Source organism: Acipenser ruthenus, chromosome 1 (genome assembly GCF_902713425.1).
Source record: "Acipenser ruthenus chromosome 1, fAciRut3.2 maternal haplotype, whole genome shotgun sequence".
Classification (NCBI taxonomy): domain Eukaryota; kingdom Metazoa; phylum Chordata; class Actinopteri; order Acipenseriformes; family Acipenseridae; genus Acipenser; species Acipenser ruthenus.
The window spans coordinates 37,311,927-37,332,285 of NC_081189.1; the positions used below are offsets into that span (position 1 = coordinate 37,311,927).

The 20,359-nt window shown below is 36.1% G+C and overlaps 1 protein-coding gene across 3 annotated transcripts in view; it reads left to right on the forward strand.

Moving 5' to 3' along the window:
* Nucleotides 1–773: 773 nt before the first annotated feature.
* Nucleotides 774–20,359, forward strand: part of LOC117421351 (mucosa-associated lymphoid tissue lymphoma translocation protein 1) — a 44,406-nt gene continuing 24,820 nt past the window's right edge. Inside the window, exons 1-9 of one of the 3 annotated variants that reach the window (XM_059024683.1) lie at nucleotides 774–909; nucleotides 7,481–7,695; nucleotides 8,152–8,318; nucleotides 10,014–10,135; nucleotides 13,305–13,452; nucleotides 16,955–17,133; nucleotides 17,365–17,461; nucleotides 18,841–18,888; nucleotides 19,779–19,802. In XM_059024683.1, the coding sequence (XP_058880666.1) occupies nucleotides 7,541–7,695; nucleotides 8,152–8,318; nucleotides 10,014–10,135; nucleotides 13,305–13,452; nucleotides 16,955–17,133; nucleotides 17,365–17,461; nucleotides 18,841–18,888; nucleotides 19,779–19,802 (940 nt within the window). In that variant the 5' untranslated portion in view covers nucleotides 774–909; nucleotides 7,481–7,540. Of the gene's footprint in view, nucleotides 910–7,480; nucleotides 7,696–8,151; nucleotides 8,319–10,013; nucleotides 10,136–12,495; nucleotides 12,563–13,304; nucleotides 13,453–16,954; nucleotides 17,134–17,364; nucleotides 17,462–18,840; nucleotides 18,889–19,778; nucleotides 19,803–20,359 lie in introns of those variants that run through there. The other 2 variants (XM_059024686.1, XM_059024692.1) reach the window with 2 other exon arrangements.

Consider the following 20,359-nt stretch of genomic DNA (forward strand, 5'->3'; position numbering starts at 1 on the left):
TACATGCTTTTCAAAACTGAAATCATTCTTAACCATCTTTACTGTAATCAGTTAATAAACTAAACTAAATGTCGTCAGAAAAAAAAAAAAACTACTAGGATATAGCCACAACTAAGGCAATAGTTTGAATTCCATTCTGCTTACAGTATGTGTCTGGGCAGATCTATCTGTTGACAGATTAGGAGAAATAAGCAGTCAAAAAGTGGAACAACGTTCTTATCATTCCTCCTTGTTTCTTGTTGATAGTAAATTAGATCTGTATGAAACTCAATGTATTTGAAGAGATTGAGATGGACTATGGAATCGAACTATTTTACTCTGTAGTACTTTTAAAACATGTTTACAATTTTTGCCACTATATAGCTAAGGAGTAGCAACATCTAAATTAGTCACTTAAGGCATGTTTGGATAACAGAGAAGTGACCATGGCTTACTTGTCTTAGTGCACGAAAACAGTACAATGAAGCCAATAAATTAGAATAAAGGGATAAGCCATATAAAGATGTAATATTTAATTAAGGGTAACACTAGCACTCAGTCAACTGGTTCTACAACTTGGTATACAACGCCAATTGTACCTCATCAAAAACAGTGGTTTCTGGTCATTTTTTTTAGTATCCATTAATTAACAAAGGGGTTGACTTTCTGAAAACTAAAAAAAAAAAAAAAAAAACCCGCTACTAACAGTAGCGTGCAGAGCCACCTGGAACTCCAGCACTGCATCTCCCCAAGGTCGTGTGCTGTTACGTAAAACAGTATGTATACACCACCAGGAAGTAACTTTTTTTCACCTGTACGGTTTCGGATTTCCCCAATCTCATTTCTGAAAATACTCAATCACTATAAAGGACCTACAACACAGACTAACGACAGATTCCAATTGTCTAACCAACAATGGCGATTTGTAAGGTACTGTAAATGTTTTGTTTGTTTTAGTATGTTTTTTGTTTAAGTTTTGCACGTTTAACCTGCTTCTTTTAAGTTAGTTTTGATATATGACCTAAATATAAGATCTAAAAGATAAGGCAAGCAACAGCGAAGGAGTGCACAGTGGATACAGAATATGTTGTGCCTATTATAATTTATAAATACTATTTAATACTTGGTGAGTACAGTGATTGTGTTAACCTGCTATACTATAATTTGTCCTCATTGTATTATAGATTTAAGAACGAAACTAACAGCGATGCTTGTGTGTTGATTATTGAGTGTAATGATACAAGTGGGTAGAATGTAGTACGATAGATAGTTGCAGCAGCACGAGTGGCAACAAAATATCAACGTTGAAATGTCTTTACAATTGACATTTCTGACACCAGATCATGTACCGGTAGTTAGATTTATTTAACTTTCTAACTGTACAGGAAATGTCAAAATAAACTGACGCATCAGTATTACCATTGCACAATAAGAAAGAATTTAGGCGATGCTAGACGTTTTCTAAAGGAAGCGTGATGTGGTGTGGGTTTGTGTAGTCTGGGGCACAAGACGTCTTCCACATTATTTGTTTATTTAGCACATGTCAGCTCATCGTGTACATTAAAATCTAGATGTGAATGTATAACAGACTCTTACTTGTAAACACTTTGAATAGTTATTTTGGCTCGTTGTGCGGCTCATATGAAAGAGTACATCTCGTGCACAGCTTCAGAGCCAGCAGTATAAGCATAAAAAAGACAGCCAACCTTGCGTGCAACAACCGCTGAAGGGACCATCTAAAGTTAGTACAATAAATGCAAGCAGGCGATTTATTATGGACATATGAGTGTAGCTACAGTGTACTGGTAATTGATAATACAACACTGGAAGGACGTTTGAAGTAAAATGGTATAAGTTCAAGTTTTGTTTACAGAAATTTAAACAAAAAGGCCTCCTTTGGCTTTCCAAACTCTCGTTTTGCCCTTGACCATTCTGTTTGCCTTTGGGAAAAATATGTATGCATGTATGCTTTTAATGTGTACATTTGCATATCAAAATACCATTAGGTAATGTAAAAATACTTGTGACATTCGAGGTTAAAGTATTATTGAATCATAAATAAGCAGGGCTTCACCCTGGAGAAAATTAATTAAATTTAAACTTATTAAATTTCCACAATCCCAGGACTAGATGGATCAGAGGATTCATTCATTTCGAAGAATCTTGAGAGTAAACTGTGGAAAAACAAGCAAGGTCTTCTTTCTCCTTTCTGATAAAGTAGAGCACACAGCGGCAAATCTATAGACGAGCATAAAGATAAAAAAAATTACAAAGGAACTAACTTACTTTAAATTAAAAACGGTTTCCAGGATTAATTTGACCATTAGTACATTTTTTTTATTTTTTTTTGCAACAGATCATACCTAAGAAGAAATACATTTTACAATACAACCTTAGATTCTGCCAAATGTAAATTAAAATTTCGTAGCAACAATTATTTGTCCACAGAAGCGACTCAGTAAGATGATAAATCGTTATTTGTCCATGGAATTTCATACATTTTGACAAATAGTAAAATTTTAATTGAGCCAGGCTGGCGCTGGCCTACCCCCTCCATGCTTTCCACACTTAGAACATGGATCTCCAAAATCTAGAAAAGCATAGTATGATGTTGGTATATAACATCAGAAATCTAGTAAAAAGAACATTCCACTCTGGGTGCCAAAAGTTGTTGTTAACATAGCCACTGATAAAGACCACATGCATTGGCAAAGGGGAAATAAAGCTGGTTGTAGTGTCCGATTCTCTCAGTAAAGTTCCATTACAGGTGAACATTTATGTTTCATTGCCACATTGTTTGTAACCTCTCATATATCAAAGGTCGGGTTTCCATGCAGCTTAGAAATTCATCACTCTCTCTTCACAGTCTATTTATGTGACGTAGCACTCACATACCACACACATTCCACTCGCTAGAGGAAGTACCCGTCTGAAACATTGTCCAACATTAGAAGGTGGGTAAACCGTCTTCTCACGCTAAAAAGCCGTACAATTGACCAAAGACTCATGAAACATGTCCGGAAGTCGTACATTATGTTTACGAGACTTGAAGTGCAAATCCAGTTTGTGTCTTAACCTCTCTACTATAACTGAAGCAAGGTTATAAACAATATTGAAGCTACTACTACAAAAAATAAAATAAATAGAAACCTTTGCAATAAATACATAAATAAATAACAAAGCCCTTCTTTATACTTACTTTTGTTATCTTTGTCATTGGCCATTGGATAGCTGATTGGTTTAGCATAGATTGTTCTGTCCCCTTTAGCAATAAGATGCAATTCATTGTACACAAGCTTATGTACCATCTATCATGCATGAGGTTTCCATGCGGGTCAATTTACACGTGAAATGGCGATGCAAGTCCACGTTTGGGAGAATTACTCGGGTAAATCAGGTTTGTGGCCAAAAAAAACGGCCAAAGAGAGGGATAGGGTAAATTTCATTTACTTGTGTAAATGACGAAACACACGGGAAAACCATGCCCAGTTTCGCATGGAAACATTCCATGAGCGTGTTTATCCTTAACTATAAATATTGCAAGGGATCAGGTCAGTTGTTACTGTGGATTCCAAGACGGCATAAAGTAGTGGCTGATGGGCGGTTTTATGGTTAGCAGTGGAGTAGTTCACCTTAATGCTAATGCTGGCTGTCTTTCATGTTGTATATCTCTTGTGGGTTTACAGTTCTGTATAAAACCACTTAACATGAACTGTGTTATGCATTTGTTAAAGTATTAAAGTAGCTATTTGAGAATACCCTAGCTGTAAAAACTACGCTAATGCTAAACACAAAGAGCAAGTAAGCTGCTTAACTGAATTCATTCCCGTCCTTTTTTTGATCCCAGCTATGTCCAAAGACAACGCGCGTCTGCCCTCCACGTTAATAAATATAGTTTGTGAACTGGATGTCATGAGCCAGTTCGATCGCCCAAAACAGCGCAACAACATCCAAGTTGTTGAAGCCCTCTCAGAACTGACCAAATAAAATTGCAAATGAACGTATCGATTGTGTTTTATTTGTTTGCATCATTAATATTTAACACAACAGTAAATCCAACACAACTTAAAAGAAAGGAGAGCATCTCTGACAGCACGAGCCTCCTCAAATTGAAAAACAATTTGGTCAAGAGCAGTAAAGCACATTATTAACCAAGCAGGCACAAGGTATTTTGCTTTATTACAGCAGCTTATATTCACTTGTGTACCAGTTCTCTGTGCATGGTAACCACATTTTCACAAACTGTCACTAGTAATCTTCAAAAACAGCATGAGTACTTTACACATAGTTAACATGTCAACCCCACCTTTCCCATTCATTTGCATGACGTCGGGTGAAAAGCCCGGTTTACTCGAGTAAAATAAACTGAGCGAATGCAAACCCCAAAAAGCATTTTACACAAGACATTTTTCTTGTGTAAATGTCTCGAGTTAAAAAAAAAACTTGCATGGAAACCCCATGATGGTTACCTAAAAAGTCATATTTGTACCAAAATATGTATTAAATTAGTGTAGATGTATCATTACTGCCGTCTACCTACAACACTAGGCTTGAGCAAATTCATTGAGCAAGATTTGTTTTAAAGTACGAAAAAAATGAAAAAGAAAAAGAAAACTTCCAGGTTCCAGGAATTTGTTAAAAAAAAAAAGACAAATACCGTTTTTAAAAGCAGCTTGCTGCAAGACTAATATACTACATAACAAAGTTCCAGAAGTCCCGGTGGACAGCACTGAGAAATGTGTTGAACTCATGGACTACCGATAGACTAGTTCATCAATAACAAGAAGAACAAAATATATTATATTGTAACCACATTCTACTGACGAGTATTATTATTATTATTATTATTACAACAATATGATGTAGTGGGAAACGCAGTGAGTAGGGTAGCCTGATTTACTATCAATAGTTAAAAAATGTACTGTACTAAACATTTTGACTGGATCGTTTTTAAATCATTAACCTTAAGTGCTGGTATTTTACCTCTGTTAGTAGACTATAAGGATCAGATTTTCTGTGTTATTATTATTATTATTGTTATTATTATTATTGTTATTATTAATTAGACATTTAACAGACGCTCTTATCCAAAGCGACAGAGACAAGGGGTGATCCATGTATGGAAGGCCATCTGGGTCAAAAACGTGTTATTTAGTATGTGTTTTAAATATTTAATACACATACTGATTTGGACAAATAAGACGACATAAAATACCACATGTTCTTAATATATTTAAATAAACTACACGTAGAGGCTGGTCACTTTTATCCAAAGTGACTTACAGAAATTAAACAAAATATTACAGGCAATATTACAGATTGCAAAATATGATACAGTATATATATATATATATATATATATATATATATATATATATATATATATATATATATATATATATATACTGTATACAAAATAAATATAAATAAACGAAAATACAAAAAGGTATATAAATAGGAATTTACAAATAAAGGTTGAATACGTGGGGTTTGAGAAGACAAGGGAAAGCAGTAAGACTGAACAGTTCTGAGGATAACCGGTTCTGAGGATAAATGGGGATTACCACTGAATGAAAGCGATTTCTAAGGCTCTGAACCGCCATTTTTCACTACACTTTACCCAATGCCAAGTCCATATAGCGCCACGAACTAGAGGTGAATGGCATTATCCAATTAAAAGTAAAATGACTTTTAATTGGATAATTTATTACACTTACTATTTACTTTAAATTCTTTGGTTCTTATTTACGTTTTTGGTGATTGGCCAAATCAGTATGTGTAATAATTAGAATTACAACACATACTAAAGTCAAATTAGAATGTGTATTAAATATTTGAACCATGTATTAAATAATGCGTATTTGACCTGGATCGCCTTCCATACATAGATCACCCCTAGTCTCTGTCGCTTTGGATAAGAGCGTCTGCTAAATGACTAATTAATAATAATAATAATAATAATAATAATAATAATAATAATAATAATAATAATAACGTGCATTATAGGTTTATAATAAATATACACTGTATATATGCAGTCAAAAATATTTGGCAAATAATACATTCCAGGGGTGTGCAATTTGTATCGCCCGATGCCCGGGACAACAAGATTTGTGTGAGGGACACTCGAGTTTTGCCGTTATACTTTGTCTGTCAGACAAGTAGTTTTTATTTATTTATTTTACCTATGTTCGTTCTGTTGCTAGAAAGACACTCTGGGTATATTTCTAGAGAGTCACACAAGTTTCTAAAAACTGAATTGCGGAAGTCTAGCACCGAAGCACACACATTTTAAAAAGTGTTTACGTCCCATCCCTGATCACTTCTGATTGGCTAGCTGTGGAAGAAGCTGAAATGCTTAAATATATGAGATTATCTGTACAACACTGTATTATTATTTTAAAATAAAATACAGACTGTAAATCTCATGGCAATGTGCTTATGTATTAATTAATTTATGTTTTTATTTTTCATTAAGAGTAGTGCAGGGAAAGAAAAAAAAAAACCATCAGGATATTTAAACCAGGATCACCCTACTACAGCAGAGTTCCAGTTAGCCATCATGGGACAAGATGTTAGATGAGGAAAAAAGTTATAAAATGTTATTGTACACAGTTTAAATAAACAAAAGAAAAAACATTTTGTCTTTGCAGAATTTGGTGGAGCCTACTGTAAATATTGTGTGCATTTTGCTAGAAAAACAAAATACAAACAGAGAAACTTGAAAGGTTATACAGAAGTCCTTTAAAAATCTGGGGTTTAGCAGTTACAAAACTGAAAGAAAATCAAGAAAAACCAGAATTCCACAAAGTATCTGTGATGCAACAAACTAAAACACCTGTACATCAGGAGGTGGATTCAGCTTACAGAGAAAGAGTGGAAAAAACCGGCAGAAGCTATTTTTATATTTGAATAACTCCCAAGTATTGCTTATTATAGTTCTACTCTTAGTATGTTACTTAAATTTAGTAGCAAATGTGCGCCAAACTGCACTGAAAGGAACATTTCCTTAAAGTATGTTATAAATTTGTTGCTGTGAAGTGGGGTCACAGGGAACCATTTGTGTATCTTTTCACTAAGAATTTAGTGAACCCGTCAAGCTACATGGCTAAATCCACCCCTGTTAATCAGACGAGGCAGGCTGCACTTTCAGTGTTTTAACACAACCTAAAAACTTTGTGGAAACCCAGTTTGAGAAAGTTGTACAATATCAGTAGTTGGGCAAGGCCAAATTGGAACTCAGACACAAATATTGAAATATATCCTCCAGTATTTTAATATTAATTAAGTTATTTGCATTTGGAAGGAGAATTTCTCTGACTAAAAAAAAAATACATGGAAACACACACAACCCTAAAGTACTACCAAAATAGAGTTAGACAAAGGTGAGACTTCTTTTTATTTTTCCATGGAAATTATCCCAATTGTACAAACCATTAGATCTGATAAGACAGATTTAATTTATTATTTATGTGTTTTTTTTTTGTTTTTTTTATTACAGAACGATTCCTGACCCCTGTTCACACGGCTGTAATTGTGTGGATTGCTTATTTTTGCTGAGATGTCAGATTCCTACCAGTTTAATTCCTTAAACATAAACGCTCTAAAGGAGCCTATCTTGAAGAAACTAAGTGAATTGCTGGACAAGACCAACAGCAAAAATGGATGGCGTAAACTTGGGGAAATAGCTGGGAATGACAGACGCTTCAGAGTCAGGTGATTTCTACATGTCATGTAATTCAACCAGCCTTCTACACTGTTTTACACACACAACCCAATGTTATGACCTGTGATGCATTCCAGGGCATGTGCTGAATTCATGCTGATTACAACTAGCTATATACATACTGTTATTTGTTTATTTAGCAGACGCCTTTATCCAAGGCGACTTACAGAGACTAGGGTGTGTGATCTATGCATAAGCTGCAGAGTCACTTACAATTACGTCTCACCCGAAAGACGGAGCATAAGGAGGTTAAGTGACTTGCTCAGGGTCACACAATGAGTCAGTGGCTGAGGTGGGATTTGAACCGGGGACCTCCTGGTTACAAGCCCTTTTCTTTAACCAATGGCCCACACAGCCTCCTACTGTATGTGTAATAGTAAATGTTTTAAATGAGGGATACTCACCCATTGATGAAATAAATATAATTGTTTCTGGCTCATTTACAGTGGAAATGACATGGAAAACTGTTCCCTCAAAGTGCTTGAGCTGGAGGGCAGCCCATCTCGAAGTTTGCTCTGGCTGCTGGGTGACCAGGGATGTACTGTCAAATATCTCCTAGAGTTCCTTGAGGCAATGGGCCATGTAGAAGCTATCCAGTGTTTAAAGACCCCAGGTCAGTACTGTACCAGTGTTATCATTCCTTCCTAACTTTTGTTATAATGTTGTTGTTTAAATCCTTGAATAGCAGATAAAGAACAAAATACAATTTTTTCAATATAATTAAATATTTTTTGCTTTTCTGCTTATAATCACTTTTTTATGTATTTATTTATGTACCATTTTTCAGGAATTTAAAATAAATGAAAATCAGGATGAGAATCAATGCAAGTATAGTAATCCGCTGTGTATCCGCATGTCACAAATCTGTCCTAACCGTTTATCCGCCATGATCAAGCTCATCAGCAACATCACCCACGTGTGCAGCGATAATGCAAAATGGCTACAGGAAAGCGAAAAAGAGATGTGCTTTCAATTTGAAGGTTTTTCTTTTCCCGTAAACACCTATGCATTTTGCTGCTTTGTAAATTACCCAACACTAATGTAAGTGTATACAGCACTGTGGCACTGTGGTGTGTATTTATTGTAATTAATTAGCAAAGTACCTGACGCTCCAGGTGTGAAATCTAATCAGCAGGTCGGTGTGTTCCAGCGGGGCGTCAGGTATAAAAAGGTTTATTCACCTGAGGGCTGCTGCAAAACTAAAGCCAACTGGGCTAAAGAAGTTGAAATTCGCTCACGTGTGTGTGTGAGAGAGAGAGAGAGAGAGAGAGAGAGAGAGAGAGAGAGAGAGAGAGAGAGAGAGAGAGAGAGAGAGAGAGAGAGAGAGAGAGAGAGAGAGAGAGAGAGAGAGAGAGAGAGAGAGAGAGAGAGAGAGAGAGAGAGAGAGAGAGAGAGAGAGAGAGAGAGAGAGAACACCAGGGTTGGATACCGAAGAGTCAAAACCACCGACAGCTGGGCGAGTAGCCAGAGTTAATTTATTATTGAACAGAGAAGATTAGTTCAGAGATTGTAGATCCCACCAAAGTTTTCGTACATTGTGTACTCCGTATGCTATCAGTGTGCTGATAACTAAATAAATCCCATTTGCCTGCGGGGCGTATCAACTTCAACCTCGTCTCAATTTTCTGCCTGTCATTCAGCAGCTAATGCACGCACCCACACGGTAGATGGCTAACCTGTCACAAGCATTAATAACCTGTATCATTCTAAGCAAGGGATTTAGGGGAGCTGAATTTCAAAACAATAATTGTGTGAACATAGTCAGTGTTACAGCTGTATACAGTGGTATTTAAAACAGGATTAATTTAACCAACTTTTTACATATCCACCCTTACTCTGGTCCCACCGCAGTCAAATACGCAACAGGTTTATTTTATGTTAGAAACTCTAAAAGCTAAAATATGTATAAAGCAGTAACAGCTGGCTTATTTGTTTTTTTTTTTCTTTTTCTCTATAACATTGTATAAAAAAACATTTAGTTAACATGTATTATTTTCTTAATAGAACTTACTCAGATTGTTGATAAACATGTAAAAACTGAAAAAGAAGGGCGTTACCTACAATATGATGAAGAAAAATCACATCAACACCATTGATACATTTTTGTTAATAGACAGCATTTTTTTGGTGGGTCCCTGACACTGTCTTCTCATTGAGGCTATACAGTGTTTGATATCTAGTCCATGATGGAAAAAATATATTATTGTGAAAGCAGCAATCATGGCTACCAATTTAGTCTGTGCTAGAGGACTTAAACACTGTGAAAATGATTACAGTTGATAATATTTTGTTGCTTTGTTTTTTACAGGAATAAAAATCATCATTCAGCCGCAGTCTCAAGCAGTGCTAGCTGGTCAGACTGTGAGACTAGGCTGCCATGCTGCAGGACATTCCAACATTCAGTACCAGTGGTTTAAAAGCAAAGAAGAGGTGAGCACTGTACTGGAAGACACTTTCACGCGAGAGTGATGAACGTTACTAGTTTATAATGTTATTATTAAGAAAGAAAGTGATAGTGTACTACAGCAAAAACTGACCCCCCTCATCTGCAGTTCCAGCAAATTATTCCACCATTTTGAAACACATTTTCCTACTTATTTCCTTTCCAAAGCCTGCATTTAAAGCCTAGCACACACCTACAAAGGGTCCTGATAATGACAGACTGCATTCATTTATATAAAATCAGCAGTAATATGGATTGTGCCCAAATGTAATCCGGAAAGTTCCATAGGAGGCTAGAAGTCTATGATAAATGTGTGGATTTAGTACCTTTGTGAGTAGATTTCTATGTCTTCTGCTCAGAGACAGGTGCCACTTATCTAACTTCATCATAAATAATAGTTTACTGTATGGAAAACATGTTGGCAGTTGAGCTTAAAAAAGGAATCTGCCATTCTATCACTTTTTGTTGTATAACTTCCTAACAGCTGACTATAAAAAATAAACAAATAAAAACAGACTACCTCTAATTTTCTCCGAGAGACATCCTTCCTTTCCTACATGTCGAGACGTACGTACACACACACACACATTAGGGCTTCCGGCTTTCGGTGTTTTCTTCCGACTTTTCGCCTGTTCTTTACAAATTAATTTCACAATTAACAGTTTCTCTGTTTTAATTCAGAAATCAAAACACATTAAACAGTGCTCATTGTCATTTTAAAAGGGGATTTACAGTTAAACATGACGAAAACACGGGTGCTGGCGAGTAAATGGCTCCTGAGAATAATATGATGTTAATTTAAGGTAGGGCTAAGGAAAGGTGACGTGTGCGTGATGAATCATTACCATTTTGCTAATTTGCATACGTTTTGCACCGGGTTTTGTATCGTTTACGGCAGTTCTGACAGCGCGCGTGAAAAAGATGCCAGCGCCCAGAGTGAAAGGAAAGTTCCAAATGTTTTTTAAACCTCATTCTGTTCAGAATAACGTCCTTGATCACAGATGTGCCAGCAGAGGAAGTTGAAGTGATCACAACGAGCGATCATATCCCGATCAAAATAATACACACTGAAAAAAAACACCACTCTACAGCAGGCAGTTCTCAGAAATCGTGCTACGATGTCAACACGAAATGTGCAGTATGTAAGTGTAAAAAGTGATCAAAAATGATGGGCTGAATGGGCTAACACTGCTTCTAAAACACAGAGTAACTGTGAGGCACACAGACATAGAGAACATTTTTGAATTCCTAAAAAATTATTTCTTGTAGTAAATCTGTGTGCTGTCTGACCCTTACTCACAAGTGCTTTTTACTGCATATCATTAATTATATCAGTATTTCGACGGAAGACATGCAATTTTTTTTTAGTTTTGTTTCAAAAACAATGAGGCATGTTTTTGCTAAAGTTCACAAAACAAAATTCAATGTACAGTCATCTTTTTCAGGCAAAACAAATTGGTTAAGAACAAATATGTACATAGATCTTGCATTCTGGTCTCCGAATGCATATAAAATGACCCAATCGTAATTAATTGTTAGTAATTTACTTTACAAAACTTAAATAATAAATAGTGAGAAAACAAAAATAAAATCTATCTGTTAGTTATTTTTAAACCCTTACCTTAGCCCTGCCTTCACTCTCTCTGTTAGTGGTATGCAGTAGTACAGAAGAGTCATCTATTCGGGTGATGATATAATATTTTTGAAAGCTATAGGAAAGCACACTAAGCTGATCAAAAGGATAACAAGCTGGCTGTCCAGAGATTCTTGGGCAGGACATTTTTTCTTTTTTTTTTGTGGTTCTCTAGCCCAAACTAGAAGAGATTATCACTAAGAGACACACCTCAAACTTATATTCTACAATGGTCTAGTTATTATTTATTATTATTATTTAGCAGATGATTTTATCCAAAGTGACTTACAACTGCTGCTGCTAAGTCACTTACAATAGGACCTCAGTTTTACGTCTCATCCGAAGGAAGGAGCACAAGGAGGTGACTTGCTCAGGGTCGCTCAGTGAGTCAGTGGCTGAGCTGAGCTTGAACCTGGAACTTCCTGGTAATAAGTCACTTTCTTTAACCACTGGCCCACCAAGCCTTCTTCTCACACGGATATTCTTAAGGATGATGTCAGACAAGGAAATACACAGGCAACAAGTACTGCGGGGGTGAGTCGCAAATGCGCTCGTTTTTATTATGAATAAAATGTTTTTACAAAACAGAAACAAAAACACTATACAAAAACAAAATGTTATAAGCAACAAACAAACAAAACAAGTATCTAAAGTCAGCACGAGTAGCAATTGTTATTTAAAAAATCTTACTGTCACTCTGTCTCCTTTCTCCAGCTCCAGCTCTCATCATCCCAACAGGAGCAGCTGCTTCACTTTTATATATGTGGCCATCTCCCAATTGGTAATTACTTGCTTAATTGGGAGATGGACACATTACGTACAAGTTTTAGCTGGATGGAGGATTTTAACCCCATCCATGCTGTAAAGCAATAATAACACACATCATGTTTTAAACACTAAACAATAGATTTAAATCATAATACAACAAATACAAAATACACACAGGGGTGAGGTGTACCCCGTCACACACCTATATACCATTAAAGGAGGATTTTATAAAATCCTAAATCCTAAGTCATCACAAAAAGTAGTACAAGAGGACACACTTTTTATGATCAAAGAAAATGGATGGAATAGTTTACTGGGTAACATTGTTACCACTAAAACACCAGGGTCATAAAATGCTGCCCAGGGTCTCATGGTGTGGTACAAATGAACACATCTCAATGGACAGAACAGCTTCTTCACATTCACATTTCTTACCTTTCAAGGAAAACCCAAAAGCCAATTCAGGGCCAACTGTTTTTACACCAGACGCAGTATGCTTGTTGTGTGGTAAGAGTGTACAAAGTGCATATACTAATAATTAAAAAAATAATAATAATAAGTTGGCAATGGAGACTATAAAAACAGTAAACAGTAGTCTATGACAACTAGGAGGCATGTTCTTCCTTGTCTGCTGCTTATCTTTACCTTTGTGTAATTTCCAGCATCTGGTTTTGAAACCAGAATCCTGTTTAAGAAATCTTAGGTGTGTTGAGTCTAATTATACGTTTTTTCTTTGTCTCTTCCATGTCCTGTAGGTTCCACATGGGAATTCCCCAGAGCTGGTTTTCAACCCTGTCCATGTAAATGATTCAGGCTTCTACATCTGCAGAGTAAACTCTGGAGGATCCTTTCAATTCAGCCAATGGGCGCAGCTAGAAGTATGTGACATAACTGCAGTTTACGGTGAGTCACACGCTACATTAAATGTGGACCTTTAATGTACTGTGTGGAGAACTATTTGCCTCTCTTCCTATACAAAAAAATCACAAAAAAAACCTATTTTTTACAGTTGTAGGAATTGGTGTCCTTTTTTCAGAACACCCTGGGGAACATTATGAAGTACTTCGGAAACCACAAAAACTTCAATTTGTATTATTATGTATTCCGCTTAGTGTTTTCAAAAAGATACATTTATAACAACTTGTTATTCTATGACCTGAGGGACCTTACAATACTTCCTGATATTTTTACAGATATATGTTTTTAAAAAAAAATATTATTCAGTAGATTTGGGGTTTTCAAAGAGATAAAGGTACAAAAACATTTTATTCTGTTACCTGAAGGACCCTACAACACTCCCTGAAAGTTTTGTTACATATATTTTGAAATATGGGCAAAATACAAGACAGTCTTTCACCTCAATGATTTTATTAATGTAGAGCCGTTTGTTAAAAAAACAAACACAACACATGGTTTAGAACTGAACATTTATTTTAAAAATAAATAATACTGAGAACACCTCTATTAAAACAACTGAATCACTTCAGCAAATTCTGATTTCTGCCAACAATGATTCATCTAATCGTCTTGCCATCTTCAAATTAAATTCTCTAGAGTGAAAACATTGATATTATTGTGTGCATATTTATTTCTGTACATAAACAGTAAACATATATGCAGAATATTGTGTTATCAAAGCAGTATTTTACAAACAGCAAGAACAACAGAATAAATATTGCTAAATGAACTACAAAATGCTCTTTATTATAAGCAAACATAATAAAATTGCAATGCCATAATACATGTTTATTTTCTGGATCTTTATAAGCAATAATGGACACTACTCTTGATTATTTTCTCAAAATAAATATTTATGAATAAAATAATAGTTCTTCAGTCCATTACGATCTGTAATAATGAAAAAAGGTAAGTGATTGTGGCAGGGCAGAAGCCCTGCTGCTATAAATAGTGCATGTGGGAATGTAAGTTTGGCAGGGATGGGGGTAAATCTGTCCCTGTTAGCAATCAGAGGTGTGACCTTTCCCCAGTTAGGTAATTGATGTTAATTGGGGATTCGCCACATGCATAAAGTGAAGCAAAAGCCTTTGTGAGCTGTGAGCTGTAAGTTTTTATTTTTGTATTGTTTAGCAATGTGGTGGTGAAGGCTAATGCCCAGCCTATCAATCAATCAATCAATCTTTATTTTATATAGCGCCTTTCATAGTGGACCACCATCACAAAGCGCTTTACAAGATAGTGGGGAACAATGCATAATACATTAAATACAGTGAAATACAGGGCATAGTACATTAAATACAAACAGTATGTATATATATATATATATATATGCAAATACATTAAATACAAGGCTAGGATGTGAATTCTAAACATTGTAGATGCGTGTGTAATACAGAATCATACGAATAAGATGGAGTGAAAAACCTGAAATAGCAATTTAGACAATAGCTAATAACAGATATTAGGCTTAAAGAGCATTGAAAGCAAGAGAGAACAAGTGGGTCTTGAGAGTTGATTATGAAGCGAGCGACTGTGGGAGCTACACGCACTAGAGCTGGGAGAGAGTTCCAGAGAGTCGGGGCCATGAAGCTCTCCGAGTGTGGTGCACTTTTGCTTGGGTATAATAAGCAAGCCAGAGTCAGAGGACCTCAGCTTGCGTGCAGGGACATAGCGGGTCAGCAGGTTGGAGAGATACTCTAGACCTGTGTGATGAAGGGCTTTGTAGGCAAGCAGGAGAATTTTGAAAGTAATCCTGGACTTTACAGGTAGCCAGTGCAGCTGGGCAAGACGGGGTTATGTGATCATGTATTTTACATCTGATATGGATCCTAGCTCACACAGTTATTATTTTGTTTAAACCTTTTATTTTGGACCTTGTGCCGTGTTTATTTTGTTCCTGTTTTTGTGTTTTTTTTTGTTAAATAAACGTGTGCATCAATGCTTCGCAGCTTTCTTTCTCTGGCTGTGATTCCCGTCAGTAGCCAGCCTGAGCCATGACGTTACCCTCACACCGATTTCAATTTTGTTCATGAAACATTATGTGCTTATATTCAGTTGTGTCTTGATATTTATAAAAACATATATAATAAAACACATGAGACAGAATAAATGTTCACTAAACAAGTTCCTCTGATGTCATCTCTGCGTGCTGTTGAAAGCGTTATTCACCCTTTAAAATGGAAATATCCCTCTCAGTGACGTCACCTGAAAAAAAAAAAAAAATGAAATCCCTCCCCTATCCATTGCTATGTGTTTCTAATCTTTACGGCAAAGTACAGTGGCCCAGTAGGCCCAGAAAGACACTTCAGTATGATTGTGTGTACACAATCACATTCCTTAGAAGGTTAATCAAGGACTTCTATAAGCAATTTCGTAAATGTGACTTATTGAAACAATGACTATTGCATACAATATTATAAAGTTACACATTACTGTAATCTAACTATATTTTTCAGTAACTTGTGACTGTAATGGTTTCGTTTTCAGACAGGTAACGGAATGTGGTAACCCATTACATTTTATGTGAAAAAATAATGCAGTTGTTTTTACTTGCTTTTTAAAAAGGAGTATGGTGTGCATAACATGAAAATAAGAAAGAGCTTCAACAGGGCAAGTCAAGCCTTACATGTCACATGAGCATACTTTTTATATCATGTTGCTGGAATATGGCGTCAGAGGAGGGAACGAGTGGGTTGAATCTTTACATAATAAACTTGGAAGAAACAATAAAATAAAAAAGCAGGTTTATATAGGGAACAAATGGATAACCTAATGATGACTAATAATAAAAAAAAAACACACTTATTATCCAACCAGTATTCTTAAGAATCTTAAGAATACTGACACTTCCATTTTAACCTTTAATGCTATCCAAAACACAGCAAAATAAATAAATTAAAATAAAAACATGTTTTGAAATTATTTAGTCTCAGAAAGCATAACTGTCATCACAGTTTGTAATCTAGCTGGTATTATTATTATTATTATTATTATTATTATTATTATTATTATAGGTAGTTTTGATGAGATGAAAAAAACAGTCTATGAAAAAAAAACTATGGCCACAAGTTGTGCATCACCTAGAATTTTAGGATTGAGTCATAATTAAAAAAAAAAAATATATGAACAGAATTTCAATCTTTATTTAACATTGTGTAATCAAAGTAACCAGAGAATTATATCGCAAAAGTCTACCGGAAGCCATAATAGTAGTACAGTAATTCATGTTGGATTTAGAAATGTCACATTTTTCAATTTTTGTCAGTTTTTTGTTAAGTATATGGAAAACTACAAAGCAATATGTAATTCAATATGTTAAAGTAACATTATTCAGCAGGTTTCATTCGACTTTATCAAGCAAAATTAGTTAATTCTATAGGGTAATGCTAAACTTTGGCCATAGCTGTATATCAAATTTCACGTTTGTTTTCTTTTTTTTTCTGTGTAGGCTCAATGTTTAATTCCACTGAAGGCCGGCTAAAGATTGCCATCCAACCTCAAACTCAGAAGCTGATGATCGGAGACACTCTAGACCTGGAGTGTGGTGCAGTGGGGAAGCCTCTTCCTAAATACCAATGGTATAAAAATGGGGCCCCACTGAAAGATGCAACCAAGAAGAGATACACTGTATGTTACATTTACATTGACCTGGACACTGTATATTACATAGAAATAAAACTTATTAAAAAATGCTTTGTAAAATCTGTTTAAGATTTGTTGCCAGTTTTGGCTGCAGTAGAAATAGTGTATTCTATCTTACATCAGTTATTTCCCAGCATGCAGTAAGTAAAGTGATGACTGAAACTGTTGCATATATTATATACTGCAAAATCCTTCTCATTTATTTATTGGAAACAGATGCATGATATCACCTTGGGTCATCAGGGAAAGTACTGCTGCCGAGTATCCAATGAACTTGAGCACCTATGGAGCCGGGAGGTTGAAATTGTCATTGGTAAATATATTCTGGGTTATTAACATCAAAGAGCAAATCCGTGAATGCTGTTGTTATCATACGTTTCCTCCTCCTCGCATTTTTAACTCCTTCAACAACACGTTACACCAAAAACACCAAGCCAAAAACCTAACAGTGCCACCTGCTTGAAGAGTCTGGGTTGGAGCAGATGTGAGTTAACTGACAGCTGCCTTCTGTCCTTGCCATCTATCATGACAGAAGCCTAAGCCTGAGTGCAATACTGTGCATTATATCAAAGGTAGTTGTTCCTTGCCACAGAGAGCAGCTGTCCTGTAGATTATCAAGAGAGATCAACTCTCAGATAGCACTACTGGGAGACATTAACCTCTTTACTTTCAAGTCCCATGTCTTTGACCTTTGAAAACAACTGTAATTTAGGGGGTTGGGTTTGATAACTGGGAGGAAAGATGTTCCGCATTAATATTTCCATTTAGACACTGAAATACGTGGAACCAGTGAGTAAATATGGGGATAGTTTTTTTTACAAAGTTATCTGTAGCTTGTATTGGTAGTATATGGTAAGAGAGATATTAGTTACTGTGGTATACATTTGATATCGGATATGAACACTTTGCCTGGATTTTGTATTGTAACCTTTGGGTGTTGTTCCTAGTTAATCAAGCCAATCTATCAATTAGGTTTTTGCGTTTTCCACCGCTCCTCCTCCAAAAACACAGTGCCAACTCTACAACGGTCTCCCTCTGGGGGCAAGTGACTTCCCAATCTTAGGCCCAGCCAAGCTGACCTCGACCTCCAAGAGGAAGGTTCTCTGAGAGCCAGAGGGGACCCCTGACCAAATCTTAACATCTTTCTATCATTCCAGTTCCCCCTGGGGGGAGCATACATGCTCCCCATTGGTGCGGTCTCACCTCTGCGAGGGGCAGTTCTCCCTGAGCCAGGTGGCAACCCTGCACTTTTCTCAAATCTCCATTTTCTATCGCTTGTTCCCCTTGGGGTCAGGAGACATGCTCTCCAGCCGTGGAGCCCGATCGGTTCGCTCACCTCTGAGAGGGTTCTCTCCTCTGAGAGGGCAGCTCTCCCTGAGCCAAGTGGAAACCCTGTATTCTTTACTAACAACTTGCTTTTATCTATGCCAGTGTTCCTCTCTGGCCTCTTTGCATGTTTATTTCCTTCTCTTTCAGAATTCCTGTCGCCCCACCCCACTGCTGTACTCTCTCAAGTAGAAATGAACCATATATTTTACTTCATGTTTACAAATCATTCAGTCCAGTATGACATTCCCCTTTGATAATGCCCCCAGTGCTTTCTTGTCACTAAACTGCCATTTCTAGTTGATATTGTGATGCAAGGCAAATGCAGATTACCAAAAACAAAAACTTGTTATTTTTAACTGGAAGGGCCAAGACATTGTTGGGGGTTTTCAGGAGCAATGGAATGTTCTGAAGGTAGAGTATGAGTAGAAATCTGTTAGTTTGTGATTGGTTGGTGGGAAACACCTGGTGCTGCTTTCGTAAAACTTATTGTGGGTTTTAGCAATGTGCTTAAGCAAATTTTCCAGTCAATTATTAGAAACTGCAGGGACTCACTGAGATAAAAAACAGATTACACACAAGTTTTAGGAATACAGCGCCTTGTGTATTTAATGCACGTGGGATCATTTGGTTTTACAAATGCATGCCGAGTTATCAAATTCATTGTAATTTTACTGAGAAAATGAAATTAAGTGGAACTTGAGTGCCATTTTCATCTCAGAGGATGTGGGTGAATGCTTGAAGTTGTGTGTGCTGTGCATGTTTTTTTTTTATTACTGTTACATTGTTCAGCGGTTTCCTTTGTACTGTAATGCATGGGTCTCTGGGGTCACTCTTGGAAGCACCTTAACAAATGTTTTCAATAATTTATTTCTGTGATTAATAACATCTTGGTGTAATAATAAAAATATGTACCTTTAATAAAATCTGTCTGGTTTGCAGAGATGGTTTCCAGGTCCCTTATCTATATGATTTATAAATATGAAATCAGAATCCTTTTTTTTTTTTTCTTACACAATGAATATATGTTAACAGAAAAATTATAGCAGGGTGGCCAAGCCTGGTCTTTATTCCAACTCTGTTCTAAGTTGTATAATTGAACCAATTAAACCAATGACCCTCCAGGACTGTGATTGGACCCCTGCTCTATAGTATGTATGGGTAGTAACAATAAACTGTGCTACAACCACAGAAAACTTAGTGAAATCATACTTTCAAAGTTTGTAGGTACTGGCTGTAGTTACCTTACTGTATGCTGCTGATAATGATTTGTAATGATCCGTTTCCCATTATATGTTTTTCAGATGATATTAACATCTTCGGGGATAGTAAGTGGAAATCTACTGTTTATTACTTTAACGAAATGTGCTTTAATAAATGTATTACCGTACGTGCTCAATATAGTGCCCAGTCTCTACTGTCCAACCTTATTCAAATTAATACCCGTGCTCTACAAACACCCCCTCCCCCCATTCATTTTTTCAACATCTTAAAATATAATGTTACTTACAAGTCCAAAAGGATTTTTTTCTTATACACAATTAAACAAATTAAGTATTATCGACATATATTTTGTTTTGTGTTTATTAATAACAAAATAACATATTTAAAATAATAGATACATTTGCCACATACACGTCAGTCGTGTTTTACCGCCCTTGTATTAAGAATAAAATAAATCCCCATTATATATATATGTAACAAATTAATGAACTTACCCGTCACACGCGATTTCCGACTCTGTCACCAGTTTTCTGATACAAAGCCCATCTCTTCAATGTTACAGTCTGTCACAGCTGTTTTTTTTTATGTTTTTGTCGCATGCCAAATCAGTCTGTCTTTATCGTGCAGTTACACAGCGCTTCCTCCAATTTCACATGATGAA